Raw genomic sequence first — 16,856 nt, forward strand, 5'->3', positions numbered from 1 at the left:
TAAAAAGTTTTTAAAGGTTGGAGTTCCAAAACATTAAAAATTATATTTCAAAAAAAGAAAAGAAAACCTACTTGATATTAATAAAAGAAATGTTGGCATGAAGTAAAATCTGTCCTTGCAATACAAATACAAATGTGATGATCAGCAACAGGCTCTGACTTGGCTGTTCCCTAATCAATTTATTAGCCCCAATGAAGATTTTTGGTCCTTTTAAAGCTATCTACCATCTTGCCTATTATTGCCTCTTCTGGTACACTGTTCTAAGTACCCATAACCCTACTAAAGTAGTAATTTTTCTTAATTTATATGACATTAACATATTCGTAAAATATGCTGAGTACATAAATATTTTACTATGGGGCGACATCAATAAAAACTTGAAAAATATAACAGTTATAAAATATTTTTAATTTGTAAATCTTTGTTTTGTATGTATATCTCCAAGCATTTCATTTGATTTTCTCATTGAGTTTATTTTCTACTATTGCATATACTCGTCTAATCACGCCCAATAGCTTATTAACATTGTTAAATTTTATTACTTTTAAGTAAATTATGATCTAAAACTAGCTGCACCGGTGTGTAATTAATTTTTTTTAGATTTATGAAATTCTAAAGCTAATGATTCTATTTTAATTAAATGATTAATTCATAATAGAAAATATATTAGAATAATATACTAATACAAACTATAACAATAAATTTATGTATGCATAATCAGTTTATTTTTCATTTCGTCCATTTTGTCCATTTCGTCCAGTTTTGTCCATTTTGTTCAGTTTCTCCCGGCGTCCCAGACAACAACAAAATAGCAACCCAAATTTTTTTACAAAAAAGTGGACAAAATAGCAACCCTGCTGAGGTCAGCTCGTATTTTTCTAAGTCTTACGCGTATCTGATGGTGTAACTTTCAGTCGTTTAAGACTTCCACCTGTCAGATTCGTTTCTTTTTTTTTTTTGAAACTTTATTTAAAAGTACAGTCGGACCTCCATATATCGAAGTAGCAAATTGCCGGAAAAAAATTCGATACATAGAAATTTCGATATATGGAAACGATCTTATTTTATCATACAAGTATCCTAAAACATTAAAATAAAAGCTAATTTTCGTGTATGAAACCCAATTTATTATTTATATACGAGTATCGGATTAAATGAAAGTTAATGATTAAAAAATTAACAGAAATTACATTTTTACGCCAACCATACATCTTCATATTCTTCGGCAATTCAACTTGATCGCAACATTAGGGGATTTTCGTTTTAACAATGTGACCAAGAGAAAAGTAAAAAATCAATCAACTTAACTTGAATGATTTTTACTGAAGCTAAGAAGATTAGAAATGATAATCAACAAACAAAAGGGATAATTTGAAACTGATTTTACAGTGTTACTGGTTACAGCTAAGATTTGAAATAAACTTGAGGGAATTTAAGAAATTCAGAACGGAACAACGACTAACTACACACCCTTCAACCCCAGCTTTCTTATGAGTTCCGTAGCAACCTTCAGTGAACGTAATTTTCTCCTCTAACTTTCATTTTTCATGAGACAAATAGTTTATAGTGGAAAAAAAAATCTACGAATGTCTCGAAAAAAACTTCGATATATAGAGATTTTTTCGATATATAGAAACAATTTTTCTATATAATGAACATAGAAATTTGCTGGGATTTCGATATATAGAAAATTTCGATATGTGGAAGTTCGATCAAGGGAGGTTCGACTGGTTTTTCGAAATCGCTACAAACTACTTTGTTTTGTATCGAACTACTCGCTACTCTACTTTTTTTCAAAAGTAGTACGCTACACTACAAACTACTAAAAAATGTAGCTACTACAGTAGCGTCGCTACTTGTAGCACGCTACTTCCAACCACTGGCCGAATCAATTAATCAAAATGTTCAAAAAAAAGGGGGGGGGGGGTGTCTCAAGGTTTTCCGATAACTTCCCACGTGGAACTTCCCACGACCTTGGAAGGAGGGGCGCAATTTCTTCAGTTCGTCAGGGGCGCTAGACCCCATATTTACGCTACTGGGTGCACGTAAAACAAAGTAATTTATGCAGTGCTATTTCATGATGAATATGCAACAAGTTTAATTCGACAAATTAAAAAAAAAAACTAATATTTTTTATCAATTGCTTTCTAAATCATTCATTACACAGTGGTTGATCCCCGTATGTTTAGTGTAGGACGTGGCACTTGCCTGGGAGTCATGCCGCATTCCTATTTTGCAAAATTTTTCAAAAAGTCACGAACACAAAAATAAAAGTCTCTATTTGAAATTGAGTGGGCAAACATAAACTTACTATTGAGGCACCCAGCCTCTTCGGGGTAATCACAAATCTGTTTTTTTGGGTTGAAATGGAGACCTTTGGGGCAGCTTTGGAGATGCGCGACTCCTTTCTCACACGTGATGAACTTCTCGCATTCTTGGTGGTGAGGCAAGAGAACAGATTTCCCACTCGGACAGACACTCTCCTCCTCCTTAATTTTACCTAAAGGTGATCTGGTGAATCCTGGAAGTAAATGAATACGCATTAAATTTGTGAACTTGCGTATTATTCTGTTGGTCATTGCGGGAGGATTTCGATAACTGAGATATCTTTTTTTTTTTTTTCCAAATGCTGCTAAATTTTTGGAGCCGAAGTCTGGGCGCTAAAATATTTCGATCTTCAAGACATTGCCAAAGCAAAATGATTATTGCTTTTCAATTTGCAAATTGAGGCAAAATTTCAATTATAGAAACATACCCGCTATGAGTATTACCAAACTAATAAAAGGTACTTTGATTTTATTTTATTCATTTATTTATTTATTTGACATGATTTTACGGTCACCAACAGCAAAACAGCGTTTGGTTTCTCCTTTCCTAACCTCATACAAGCAAAAAAATTTCGATTTTTTGAAAGAAATTTAAAGCTTATATCAACGAAGTCCTTATGGCAATATTTTTAATAGTTCACAGTTAAAGGCAATACATTTATTTGTGTCGCTCATTGCAAAAGTGGAGTATCTCCCATAGATGTATTACTAACTAGTACTACCCGCACAGCGATGCCCGTGCTAAAAATTTAATAGAATGATCTTCTTTTTTTTTTTTTTGTATAAAATGCGTACACACCTTTTCAAAAAAAAAAACTATTTAAGTTTCTTTGGAATTTAAAACTTTTCGTCAAATCATTAAATTAGATTTACAGTTGCTTTAAAAGTCTATTTAGCGAGTGAAGCGGTTTTTACTGCAATTTAAAATATTTCGCCAAATAAACAAAAAAAGACATCAAATAATATCTTTCAAACGTAAAAATAATTCCGCAGCTCTTTTGTTTATCGCCAAACTTGCCCAGCAACCACGATATCATAATCTATCCGTCTAACGAAAGAAAAAAAACCGTGGTACATTCAAAAATCATCGTCAGAAAAAAAGAAGAAAATGTCGTACATTTCACTCGGATAAAAACAAATCAAAAGTTTCTTTTCTTTCAAAACAAATCGCCAAAACAATGAATTACATTAACGGTTGCCTTAAAACAATAATCTTAGACTGAACTGCTCAGCGCCTAACGTGCCAAGCGAACACGCTACCGGAACCCAGCCCTTTTGCGAGTGAAGCGGATGTTTTTTCTTTGGCAATAATAAATGTTTCGCCAAACAAACAAAAAGGTATAAAATCACCTTAACAGTAGCTTTCAAATCTTTACATATTAAGAGTTGCGTTACCCGGCTTTGCCCGGTCTACCTTGAGAACAAAAATTGTGTCAAGTGACATACATTCAACAATTAATTAAAAGAATAACTTAATAACTTTAAGAATAACTTAAATAAAAGAAAGAAAACACCATGTAAAATTACCCTCCCAAATAATGACGACAGATATTGAAATTCGCAACTCCAGCGCTCGAATACGCTACCTTGCGGTGATTTATAAAACTGCCGGGAAAACTAAAACATTGCCACGTTGCGTTCCATGTGTATCTGTTGACGTAAACGCAGTTAGTTTGTTCTGAGTATTTATCAACGCAATCGATGTGTCTTAGTTCGATTTCTGTAGCTTTCAGCTACAGAAATTGTTTCGTCCCTTAGTAGTATTCTCGAGCTTCTCAGATAATGTTAGCTTTCCTTACTTCCTTCTAAAATGTGAGTTGATTGAGAAATGGTTAAAGCGAAAACTCTGGATTAACAAACTTGGATAACGTTATACAAGGTAAAACATTTTATTGTTTTGTATGAATTTGTAAGAATATGGGTTTTTTTTTTAAATCTTAAAAAATTTAACTAACCATATTTTACAGCAGCATTCAGTTGGAATGAACGGTATGCAAAATGTTTTCTTGAATATATTATCGTAGAACAAAATGTAAAATGTTTAACCGAGAAAGAATTTACTTTATTCCTTTTATTTTCAGCTGAAAGGTTTCGCCAAATTTGTTTAGGGTTGTAGTTTTAGTATTGTGCGAGCAAAGTAGCCTTGGCGAGATTTCGCGTTTTTAGTTAAACCATTTTTAATTTTTATCATGAGTGGAATAAAATGGTAGTAAGATTACACAATTCGATAAGTAAAAAGAAATAATGGTCAATCAACTGAAAAGAAAACTACTACCATATATCCGTGAGAATTTTGTTGATGATTTGCATAACATGACATAATTAAATTGTAACTCAGAAATTAGAAACATCGAAACAAAAAATTTTTAAATTAACCGATTCGAGAATTTGAGAGAAATGACTCAGCTACAAATGCAAAACAATAAGCGGTAGCCAAGCAAGGCAAAGAAGTATCATCTTCTTTTGATAATAATTTGTAATGTCATATTAAATTTTCTAGCATTAATTGTTATTCTTGTCAGGCCACAATTATTATTTAGTTTTATCAAGAATTGATAAATATCGAATTCAATATCGTGAAACTGGCTGCTTAGAACTACGAACTACGTAGTTTACATTAATGTTTGACGTTTAGTAATGCTTCTTGAACTTTCATTTTTTTCTACGTGGGCCAGAATATCAACAAGACTTTGAAAATTAATTTAAAAAGAATAAAGCGAAAAAATCATGCATACGAACCAAATTTACTAGGCTTATTGGCATTTTCTTCGTTACCACGTGCGCTTGTTTTAGTTTTTTCGTCCGCCATTAGACAGTGACTGCAGTGCCCCCTATAGTTCGTTGGAGTTGCGAATACTTTTAAGAAATTAAAATGCGAAAGATGAAATTTAAAAGCGTAACCATGGAAACATGAAATAAAATAGTTTGAAAATCAGATGCAAAATAATTAAATACACAATGGATTCAAAAAGCGTAACCATGGAAACACGAAAATAAAATGGTTGACAACCTGAAGCAAAATGACATATTTCGAAATTGATTTAAAAACGCTTGTAACTTTTTTTCCTTTGAAGATAGAAGCTAATTTTTTCGACCAAAGGTCGAGAGAGATCTGGAGTAAAAAATCTCGCTTTTTCCAATGCTGTCAAAAAAAAAAAAAAACTGTGGGACAATTCCTTCCCTTTTTATTAACAGATTTAATGAAGAAAGTATCGCCTAAATTTCAGCTAAGCCTAAAAAAGTTCGAGCTAAAAACGCAAATTACTCCCGCCGTAATTAAGTTAGAGCATTGAAATAAATTGTTTAGAACGCAGAAAATTCTACCCTTTTTAACGATATATAATATTAATATGTGCATCTAATTTTTCACCCCTTTAATAGCCAATAATAGGCAATTTACGTGAAATTTGGGTCTAAATTTGAATAAAAAAAGAACTATTTATCGGATTTTTTTCGAATTATAGCCTATGTTACTCAGTAAGAAAGCACCTTTCATATAGTGAAAGAATTTTTCAAATAGGTGCAGTGGTTCCGGAGATTACCTCGAACATATAAACACACAGAAATCCGCCCTCTCTCTTTATAATATTAGTCAAGATAATACATCTATAGTATCTCCTTGTAAATGATTTTACTATGCCTTATTTTAAAGTCCTTTGTAAATGTTTTCTTGAGGGGGGGACACAAGTGTTCAGCTTTTATTAGTCGTTAGAGATTTATGTTTGAAAAGTGTTTTACTTCGCTTTTATACTAAATCAAAATTATGTAACTAAAGGTGATACCAAAAAAATACTCATTTTAAAAATATGAAGATAAACCACTTTTACGATGAACGACATATTTCTCAGCCGGAAATGCAAATTTTTAGCGGAATGGTTTTAACTTAATTTGGTCACTCCAATTTCATTAATCTTTTACATGCATTATAGTTACTTTAATATGAACAATCTACAAGATGTATCAATTTATCCATACAATCTTACCTACTGATTCACAGTTAACATTCTCTGGATAATCACAAGCTTGAATCTTGCTGTTAAAATGTAGTCCCGACTGGCAAGATCTCAAATATGGTGTCCCGTTGTCACATAAGTAGAACTTTTGACAGTTATCCGGGTGAGGAATAAGAACCGGTGTTCCGGAAGTTCTACTCGGACATGACACGGATGAGTACTGGTTCCAATTGTTCCTCTCGCTGAATACTAAAAAAATAAGAGAACAGGAATAATAACAGAATTATTCTAAATCATATACAATACTAAGATTGAAATGGAATCTTTACTAATAATAAAGCTGAAAGTCTCTCTGTCCGGAGGATGTCTGGATGTCTGTAGAATGTCTGTGACGCGCATAGCGCCTAGACCGTTCGGCCGATTTTCATGAAATTTGGCACCAAGTTAGTTTGTAGCATGGGGGTGTGCCCCTCGAAGCGATTTTTCGAAAATTCGATGTGGTTCTTTTTCTATTCCAATTTTAAGAACAAAAATATCATAAGATGGACAAGTAAATTACGAAATTATCATAACGTGGAACCGTAACATGGGTACAAGCCAATTGGCGAGAAGATTCACCATACATTATTTGCAAATATACACATACAGGCGAACCAAAAGACCTTTTAATTCTTCTATTACGGGCAAAGCCGTGCGGGTACCAGTAGTTGGTAATAAAAAGTAAGTTGAGCCCTTTACAAGAAAAGCTTAGGCAAAATGACAAGCAAAATATCAAACATCATCCAAATAATCTGGTCACCGTTACGAACTAATTGGTATTTGTTTGGTACAATGGATAATTTTGGTGATAAATCTAATTTCCTTGATGTTTGAATGGTAAAAGATTTTGTTTTTTACAAAGTCTGGTGATTTGTTAAATACATTGGAGGCAGTGAGAAGTAAAGGGATGTAAGTGGCAAAATTAAAAATTTGAAGATAACCAGTACAAATAGTAGGGGAACCTCTCCTCTGTCTTGGGGCAAGAAATAGTACTGGTAGGTGCTGCTGTACAGCATGGTTTAGAAAATAAAACTCTATGAAAGTCTACCTAAGACGCTATCTTTCAACGCGTTTTATTCAAAACTTGAAAATGTTCACTTGCATCCCTTTGCTTCTCACTGCCTCATTTAACGATTTCATGCAAGTGTATATGTAAATTGAGTTGACACATCTCCTCGTAGCTTACGAACCACGGAGAGATCTTCCGCGACGGCACATCTCACCAGTGAGTTATCCCGGATATTAGACTCCAAGGGACTTAAGGGGTCACAGTACATTTCCAACATTTATTTTTCATTTAAGTAAATTGTATATTTCTTTGACACCGTAACGTGCATACTTATTGCTTAATCAATAATTTATTTTCAAAATTTAAAAATATTGCCTACACATTTTTAAAAAATTCAAAAAATTGAAGAAAATTTCAATTTTTTGAAATTTTTAAGACTTTTTTATTTTTGCACTAATTAAATTTTTTTTTTGCTAAACGATTACTAAAATCATCTCTAAAAATCTGTACCTTCATTTGCTCATGAGTTTCTGAAATTTTCTGTGATTAATTATGTAAAAAATCAAAATTAAAAAAAAATGGTTTTTAAAGGTGCTCTAAACATATGAGTAATTTATAAAATGCTTATCCAATGCACAGTTTTGTCAAATATGTTATCTCAATTGCAAAAAGTATTACTTTAAAGCTGTATCTTCAATAGAAAAAATCCTTAGGGATTCTAATGACATGAAAACACAAAAATACCATCATCGAGAAAAAGCAGTTTAAAGTTTTTCTTTTGCATAAGAACACATAGTGAGCATGGCCTAAAACCACTCATACGTTTTTAAATATTTGAACTAAAGCAACGAAACTTTTTCCCTGTGTTCAGAATAGTTTTTAGTTTTGAAATAAGCAATAAAAAATTTTTTGATCGTTTCATCATTTTTGAGGTACTGTAACCCCTTAAACTCACGACTAGGGTCCACGGCCCAGTGCGACGATACTTCCCGAGGCCCACTTGTGGACAGGGCCGGACTGGGTGGTCAACAGGGCGTGGGAAAGCTGAGTTGAAGGGCGTCGATTTAGCCTGCATAATATCAAAGAAATTAAAATTTAGTGCAGACTTTTTAAGGGGATAAAAAAGCATTGAGAAGTAAATAAAGCCCTTTTTATTTTTTACAGAAAATGTCCAAACGAGAAGTCATTTTTTTCGCGAGTACAAAAATAGTAGGAGAGACCTTCCCCCTCCCAAGAGTGTAGGCACATCCTCTTTTCTGATTACCCCCTAGAAAGATACCTTCCATAAAAAAAAAAGATATAGAGAGGAAGAGGGAAAATTTGTGTTTGCCTCGTAATTACTTTAAACGTATCTCTCGCACAGGGAAAGATAATGGGTTTAAGTTTTTTTCTTGCATAAGAGGTCACTACTAGGTCTAACGACCAAACGGCACGACCTTGATTTGGACAAAATTCTAGCTATAGGTCCATTCCCACAAGATATGAGCGCAAATAAAGCTGTTTGACTGCATAGGCCGTAGTTTCTCGGCAACGAGGGTCCAAAGTTGCTAGTTTGGCCCCAGAAATGCAATGGCGTTTCCATTGGAATTTCAGACTTTGACACTGTGTTCGATCTCTCAACACCTTTTTTATCCTTTGTTAGTAAATTAAGTATAAGGGAGGGCAGTATTTATTTATAGGCATTATCTATGTTATTTGAAAAGTGGAAACGATCTTGTATTTTGGTTCTTTTGTGTGCCATGTGCAACAAATCATAGTTTTTTTTTCTCTTCTCCCATTTTTTGCTTATCAGTGTGGGATATCTTTGATAGCAGACAATAAATATATAGTTAAAATAAATATTTTTATTAGCAAACGATAAATATTTGTTACTAGCAGACGATTAATATAAAACGAAAATATTTAGTTTCATTTGCAAACGATAAATATCTTGTTACTATGCTATTTTGACATTCAAGTTATTGAAATTAAAAGTAGTAGCCAATTTGAATTTGAGAATCGCTTATTTTAAAAATTAGTATTCAACTTAGTTAATTCAAAGATAAGCATGCAAACGGCTCATTCTTCAGGACAATAGCAGAAAAAGTGATAAAAGTGGTAATTTTAAAGGAAATTCCGTTGCATTTCTGGGTCCAAATTATCAACTTTGGACCCCCGTTGCAGCCGAACTAAGACCTATGCAATCAAACCGCTATACCTGGGCTCATATCTAGTTGGAATTGACCTATGTCTCGAATTTTGTCCAAATCCGTGACCCTCAAGGTCGTGCCGTTTGGTAGCAAGTATTGACAATATGAACCGAATTCTGAGTATAGTAGTATGAATTAATTCCATGATGTGGGGTGGGAAATATTGGGGTCCAAGCGGTCCCACCTCTGGAAATTTTCAAATTAGAAGTCTTAAAAATGCATTTCAGTTTCATATTTTTCAAAAACTTGCAATTCCACTTTGGGTGTGACCCCTCAGACAGGTCAAACCCGGAGCGGACATCCGCCCCCCTTCGGCCCCCTTAGCAACGTCACTAGCGTTTTACTTATTAATGACATCGCTTTTTCAAACTCAAACTTCCTTTCGCTCGTAATGAATTGTATTGTTTCAGTGAGGAAAAATTTATTAATAATAACCTTCACAAGTCAGCAGGATAGCGAGGGGGGCGGGGATTTTCGAGCTTCATCTGAAGGAAAACACGTATTAAAAAACTTCCCAAAATGGTATAAAGGCAGCATAAAATGTAATAATGTAATGATTTTATGCAGAAATTCAAATATAAATATTTTTAAGATAGTATTGTAGCTTACACAAGGACGACAACTCCTCACCGCCAGGGCAATGAAGAACTCCCTCATCAAGTGCTACGCAGCTCACCCCCCTCCCCCGAGAACGTGACCCCCAAGATGAGATTTAAAAAATCTCTTAAGTTACCCCCCCCCCCAAAAAAAAAATTCAATGCCGCAGGTTATGCTATGACCCCCCTTCCTTTGTGCACACCTCTGGCTAAAAAGGAAGTGAAGGAATTAAATCCAGTTACAAAAACTGGAGTATGTTTTGAACGCAAAGCTTGCCAACGAAAGGATCTTGAACTTTTGTTACGATTTTAATTGACAAAGCTTAGTTTAAAATCGGAAAACGTTTTATCTTTAAAACTGCTCGGTATCTTTATTGTTTAGTCCAGCAATTCCTCAAATGTGTCCCGAGGAGCCTTGCAGTCCTCATAGGACTACTTCGAAAATTCACTATTTTTTCTCAACTAATTTAACTTATTATTTATGAAACTTTTTTCCATTTTTTTTACAGAGCTTCTGCAGTATTCAATGCAGATACACGACTAGTATTTATTTTTGACCGTTAGTTACAAGTCATACTTTTATTTTGGGGTGGGCGCCTTGCGAAAATCTTAGTTCCAAAAAGGGCGAATTGACTCAAAGTCTAGGAATCACCGTGCAGTCCTGTCCTCGGTTTTTTTTTTTTTTTTTTTTTTTTTTTGTGAAGCTACAAAAAATGCGGCATCTGACTTGACCATAGATATGTGCTGTCAATTTCAACCTCACATCCCTTTTTTATTGGGGAAGCACCATGGGTCCGCTTTTGTCCTCAGAACTAAACCTTGAAGCAAAAGATAAGCCACAAACGATGCCCTGGGAGCCGTTTACGAAACGAGAGGGGACTAATTGCCTTTATTAGGGGTAATAAAAGAACGTTTATATAAATAAGAAGAACATTGCTTTTGCATGTGAAAATATTCACATGCAAAATTACTTCTTGGTTCCACATAATTTATTTCCATATTGCTAAAACATTGTTTTAGAAAATAAGAAAACAACAGAAGGGCGCCTTTCGAGAGGGCGCACCGGGAAAAGTCCCGATCAAGTCTATGGCCAGTCCGGGCCTGCTTGTGGACCATTCGTTCGGAACCGCGGATTTAGATAGTTTAGATCTTATCAACGTGCTTGATAAAGAAGACACGAAAAACATCTGCGTCGAAATAATAATGATACTAAAATAATAACATAGCGAATATTAGTAACAAGCAATATGATTACTCCCCCCCCCCCCCCCCCCGTAAGGAGCGGACACGTGCTTTTGCACCTTTTGGATAAGATGAAAAGTGTCTTCAGCTGTAGTTTCGTTCTATGATGAAATTTTACCTTCGTCACGAACAAATAGCGAAGTCGATTGATCGAAAAAGAAAAATCACTAGTTTCACAAGCTTGGCAATGATTTGAAAATGATCGAATTAATGTCCACTGAGCGTTACGGTAGATGGGGTGGAATAAAATCAAGAATGACTATCCTACGCTGCAAAAAAAAATTAAATAAATAAATAAATAAATAAAATAACATAAAATAAAATAAAATAAAAATAAATAAATAAAATAAAATAAACTCTCAGAATGCTTCTGACACCATTCTTGCTGATTCTCGTTTGAAATGATGCCCTGAATCCAATTATGAAAATCGTTTCCCTCATCACCCACTAAATTTTAAAAATAGCCCCCTCTCCTCTTTTTTCAGTTTCAGACTGTTTCATAGTCATTTTTTTTTATTTGGAAGGGAAAGGAGCATTATATTTACCGATAACATTCATCAGAAAGACAATAGAGAAGGCAAAATTTCAAAGTTGGTACATTTGTAGCAAGAAAAGGGGCTCATGGGGGTATCCCCCCTTCCCCCAAACATTAACAAAATCATCAAAAATGGTATTTGTTTTCTCTCACGATTTTATCACTTATTTTTTGGTGTAAAACCTGAAAATTGATCTCACTTCTATGAGCCTCATACCGAAAAACTTTTCACGTTGTAAAAATTAAAAAATATACATAGGGGAATGTGGGGCAAAGTGAAATGGTTAAGATGACTGATCTTTTTCAAAATGAACAAATCGGAAATTGGTTTTGAAAATTACAGCACATAAAGAAAAAACATTCAATTTATAATAAAACTTGCGTTGAAACAGTATTTTTATTTTTAGCAGTAAATTTGAGTCTTAAAAACGAGCTGATGTGTGCATCACATGACTTCTTTTCACTCCAATTTAATTTTATTTCCCTATTATTGCAATTTTAATGTGATTCTCTCTCTAACTCTCTAAATATCACCAACAATGGCCACATTGAAACCAGATTTTAAAAAAAACCGCCAAATTTGTCGCCTAGTTGGCGACAAAACTTGACGACCAGAAGCCTGGTGATATATCGCCAGGTTTCTGACAAATTATTACACCACTTGTGTTTACATTGAAATTAACAATGATATCCCCCCCCCCCCAAAAGGAGCAAAAGACCCCGATTTTTGAGTGAAAATTTTTTCACAAAGGCAATACAATACTTCCTTTTTTGTAAAAGGAAGTAAAAAGTGGAAAATTTTCACATCTTTTTTTTTTATGGGGGCAAAGTGATATAAATTAAATATTTTTCTAATGAAATATTTTCTATTCGATTATAAAACATATTTTTGATCAAAAGAGCTAGTAAATAAAAGGTTGAATGAATAAATGAATAATAAAATGAATAAATCAATTAATATATGAAGAAAAATAAATGAGCCAGTGAATAAGAAAATAAGTGAATGAGAGAGAATGAATAAATATATAAATGTATTACTAAATGAAAGAATGTAAATGAATTAATTAATAAACGAAAAAGTAAGTGATTTATATTAAATGATTGAGTGAGTAAATGAAACAAACTACTTCGCTTTGCCCCCATCCACTTTGCCCCGTATGTACTTGACTAATTTATTGTACAATTGTACAATTTATTTAAAATACAAATTAGCTTAATATTAATTAAACAAATAATGCATTGAATATTAGGAAGTCTCAATTAATATTTGAAAGGTTAATAACAATTAGTTTATCATTTTATAGTAAAAAAACAATTTGTGACTTGCAACAAAATATTACAATATGAGTATCATTTTTTTTAAATTGCCTGTACAGTAAAACCTGTAAAGTTGATCACCTGTCTATCTTGACCGCCAAAATGCACCAAATTTGGCTGAGAATCATAAAACAAACCCTTTGTAAGTTGACCACCTGTCTAAGTTGACCACCAAAGTACTGCACCGCAAGTGGTCAACTTACACAGGTTTCACTGTATCACCAAATGCTTTAATCTTCGGCGGTATTTTGTTTCTGACTGGAATCGACAACACATGATTCTATATAGTTAAAATAATACCAGGTAGATCGGCTCAAAGCAGAGGAAATATTTCACCATTTCACTTTGCCCCTCTATTTCCCCTAGCCCTATGTTCCTCTACATGCATTCGTATTGGAAGCATTGCATGTTGCTTTCTCGAAGTCGCATCGCAGATCTTTAGAAAAGAACCTTCTTGTATTATTTATATTTGTTCAAGTTACTTCACAGGCGTAATTAAGATTAAAACTGAAATTAAGTATTTTTATAATATAGCATTAATGTATATTTATATTTCTGGGGATTGAGTCTCTACAAGTGATCATGCTTTTGAACTTTTTACCTCTCTAGTTTCTCAGAAGAATGTTAATAATAAAGATAACAGGCCATTCCACCGTCACGTGCGGGACAATCAGACGCTTAAATTTCACCAACATTTTGTGATATCTCTTAATACTTTAATTAAACAGAGGTAAATACACTTTTACTTCCTTTTACAAAAAAGGAAGTATTGTATTCGCGAAAATTTTTCACTCAAAAATCGACCTTAATTTCCATTTCTCTCACCTCCGAATGAATGTTGAGTTCTTTTTCTTTTTTTTTTTTTTTTCGACCCGACCAAACGTGGATATATGCCTAGGAACCTACAGACACCCGAAATATCCATTTTGACGACCCCGAGTTAATTACAACGAATTTCCTCGTGACGTCCGTATGTACGTATGTATGTGTGTATGTATCTCGCATAACTCAAACATAGTATGTCCCAGAAAGTTGAAATTTGGTACGTAGACTCCTAGTGGTGTCTAGTTGTGCACCTCCCCTTTTGGTTGCATTCGGGTGTTTCTAAAGGGGTCTTCTGCCCCTTTTTGGGGGGGGAAATTATTGTTAATTTCGATGTAAACTCAAGTGGTGTTATAATTTGTCGGACACTTGGCGATATATCGCCATTCTTTTGGTTGCCAAGTTTTGTCGTCAACTTGGCGACAAATTTAGCGGTTTTTTTTCTTTAATTTTAACTTTGGTTTCAATTCGGCCACTGTTGGTGATATTTAGAGAGTAAACAATTGAATAACATTAAAATTGCCAATAATGGGGAAATGATTAAATTGGAGTAAAAGGAAGTCATGTGATTCACGCATCAGCTCGTTTAATCTTTACATTTGATACAAAGATGCTCCTGTCCCAGCTACTATCTGACCACGGAGTGTATAGAAAGACAAACATCCGTTTTACAACCGGAAATGGACGAATCTATTATTTTTTGCAGAAGCAGAGTCTGATTCAAATGAGCGGAATACGCGCATCAAATTTTTACTTTCCCCCCTTATTCACATAGATTCGTCTTATCTAGACGTTTGAAAATTCCATGCAATCCGTGGTTGGACAGTATAATAATTTTGTTATTTAAAATATTTAATTTATTTTCATGCGTCACGTGCGAGACATCCAAAGCCTCTCTTGTCACTTGCTGTATGAATGAGTTAAAAATTTGCTTTTATTAGCCTACTTTCCCAGTAAAAGTCAGAAAAAGAAGAAAAAAGCATGAAAGAAGGCTTAATGCATCTTAAAAATATCGTGAAAAACAAAAAAAAGTCAAAAATAAATAAAATAATTAAATAAATATTGAAAAATTAAAAATTGTTAGCCTACTTTCCCAGTAAAAGTCAGAAAAAGAAGAAAAAAGCATGAAAGAAGGCTTAATGCATCTTAAAAATATCGTGAAAAACAAAAAAAAGTCAAAAATAAATAAAATAATTAAATAAATATTGAAAAATTAAAAATTGGAAAGTAGGGTATTGAGATGGGGAAAAATGTCTGTCGGTCTGTCTGTCGGTCTGTCTGTCTGTCGGTCTGTCTGTCTGTCCCCCCCCCTAATAACTTTTGAATGAATAGTCCGATTCGAACAAACTTTTTTTGAACTATTTTTTGTTCAATTTTGAACAGTTCAAAAAAACTTAACATTAGCGCCTACGGGGAAATTCAAGGCAATTCCGAACTGTGGGGCGAATTTGCTTCAAAGAAACTTTGTAGGAAAAAGCTTTTGATGAAAAACTTGTATATAAAATATCTTTTTGATTTGAACAATTTTCCGTTCAATTTTGAACAGTTCAAATCCCTTAACATTAGCGCCTACGGGGAAACTGAAAGTCAATGTAGATTCCGTACTTGAAGGCGGATTTACTTCAAACAAACTTTGTTGGAAATAGCTCTTGACGACCTACTCCCGACTCCGACTCCGAGAATTTAGGGGGACCTGACACCGACTCTGACTCCTGTTCCCGACAATTAATCGGGACTCCGACTCCCCGACTTCGACTCTGACTTCGTAGCTTTGGCAAACATTTATACACGGAGGACAAATGACTGACTCCGATTCTTGGATATTCGACTCCGACTCTTTTATCCCAAAATGAGATTGACTCCGACTCCGACTCCGCTGCTGTGGTTTTAACTGTGAAATAATTATTGTTGATATGATTTGTTTTTATTTTCACGCTAAAGTTTTAATTTAGGTATTTAGTTTTCGGTGAATAAACTCGAAAAATATGCGCAGACGATTTTTTTTTTTTTTTTTTTTGACAATGAAAATTATTTCTTTAAGTTGACATTTTATTGTTTTTTTTTTATTTTGGTAAGTGCATTAATTCGTTTAAAAAATTATTTTCGGCAACAGGGGAAAAAGAAACGATTTTTTTTTTATATGATGTATTTATTTTAATGAACTTATTATTATTTTTTCGTTTTGAAAGCTGTTAAAAAAATTTTTTAATGGAAAGAAGTGTATTAGCTGCTTTGTTTAAAAGGTGCTGCTATTTTATTTGTTCGTTTTTTTTGAAGAAAAGTAAGGAATATTTTATTCCTAGAAATCAGCTTAAAATATTAAAAAAAATATGTTTGAAAAAATTTGCAATTTTAGCTATTTTTGAGAATATTGATCAGGTACTAGAAAGTAGTATGGGTATACGGGAAAGTAGGCTCGTCTAGTTCTAGACGGAACTTCTTGTTAATATAGCAATAACAAAATAAATTGATGGTTTTGAAAGCTAAAAGGCTCCAATGTAAAGGAAACGTACCTCATTTATTGAGAAACAATAGTCTAAACCGTTGAAAAAAAAATGTATTAGACCATTCCATGAAAAAGTTGTCACTTTGTCCCGTACATGACAGTTCATATATTTCATTAAAACGTAATGATTTTAAGAGGTAATGCAGAAATCGTTTGCTTATGGAATTAAACATACGTTAATAATTTGTTTAGCAACAAAATTTTATTCATCACCTTTTAAATTATTCTTTTTAATGAACTATATAAGACGTCACGCGAGTGAGAAGATTACCGTTTTCCGTGGAATGGCCATAATACGCCCTTTTATCCCCAAACAAAAAT

At 33.6% G+C, this 16,856-nt stretch overlaps 1 protein-coding gene across 2 annotated transcripts in view; it reads right to left on the minus strand.

Annotated features, from left to right (window-relative positions):
* The window catches only part of LOC129234428 (chondroitin proteoglycan 2-like), a 53,496-nt gene that overhangs the window by 21,474 nt on the left and 15,166 nt on the right, over nucleotides 1-16,856 (minus strand). For both annotated transcript variants that reach the window (XM_054868428.1, XM_054868427.1), the window contains exons 3-4: nucleotides 6,311-6,529; nucleotides 2,312-2,521 (exon numbers count right to left, since the gene is read on the minus strand). In XM_054868428.1, coding sequence (XP_054724403.1) covers nucleotides 2,312-2,521; nucleotides 6,311-6,529 — 429 coding nt within the window. The remainder of the gene's footprint in view (nucleotides 1-2,311; nucleotides 2,522-6,310; nucleotides 6,530-16,856) is intronic.

This window comes from Uloborus diversus, chromosome 1 (assembly GCF_026930045.1).
Source record: "Uloborus diversus isolate 005 chromosome 1, Udiv.v.3.1, whole genome shotgun sequence".
In the NCBI taxonomy this organism is placed as follows: Eukaryota; Metazoa; Arthropoda; class Arachnida; order Araneae; family Uloboridae; genus Uloborus; species Uloborus diversus.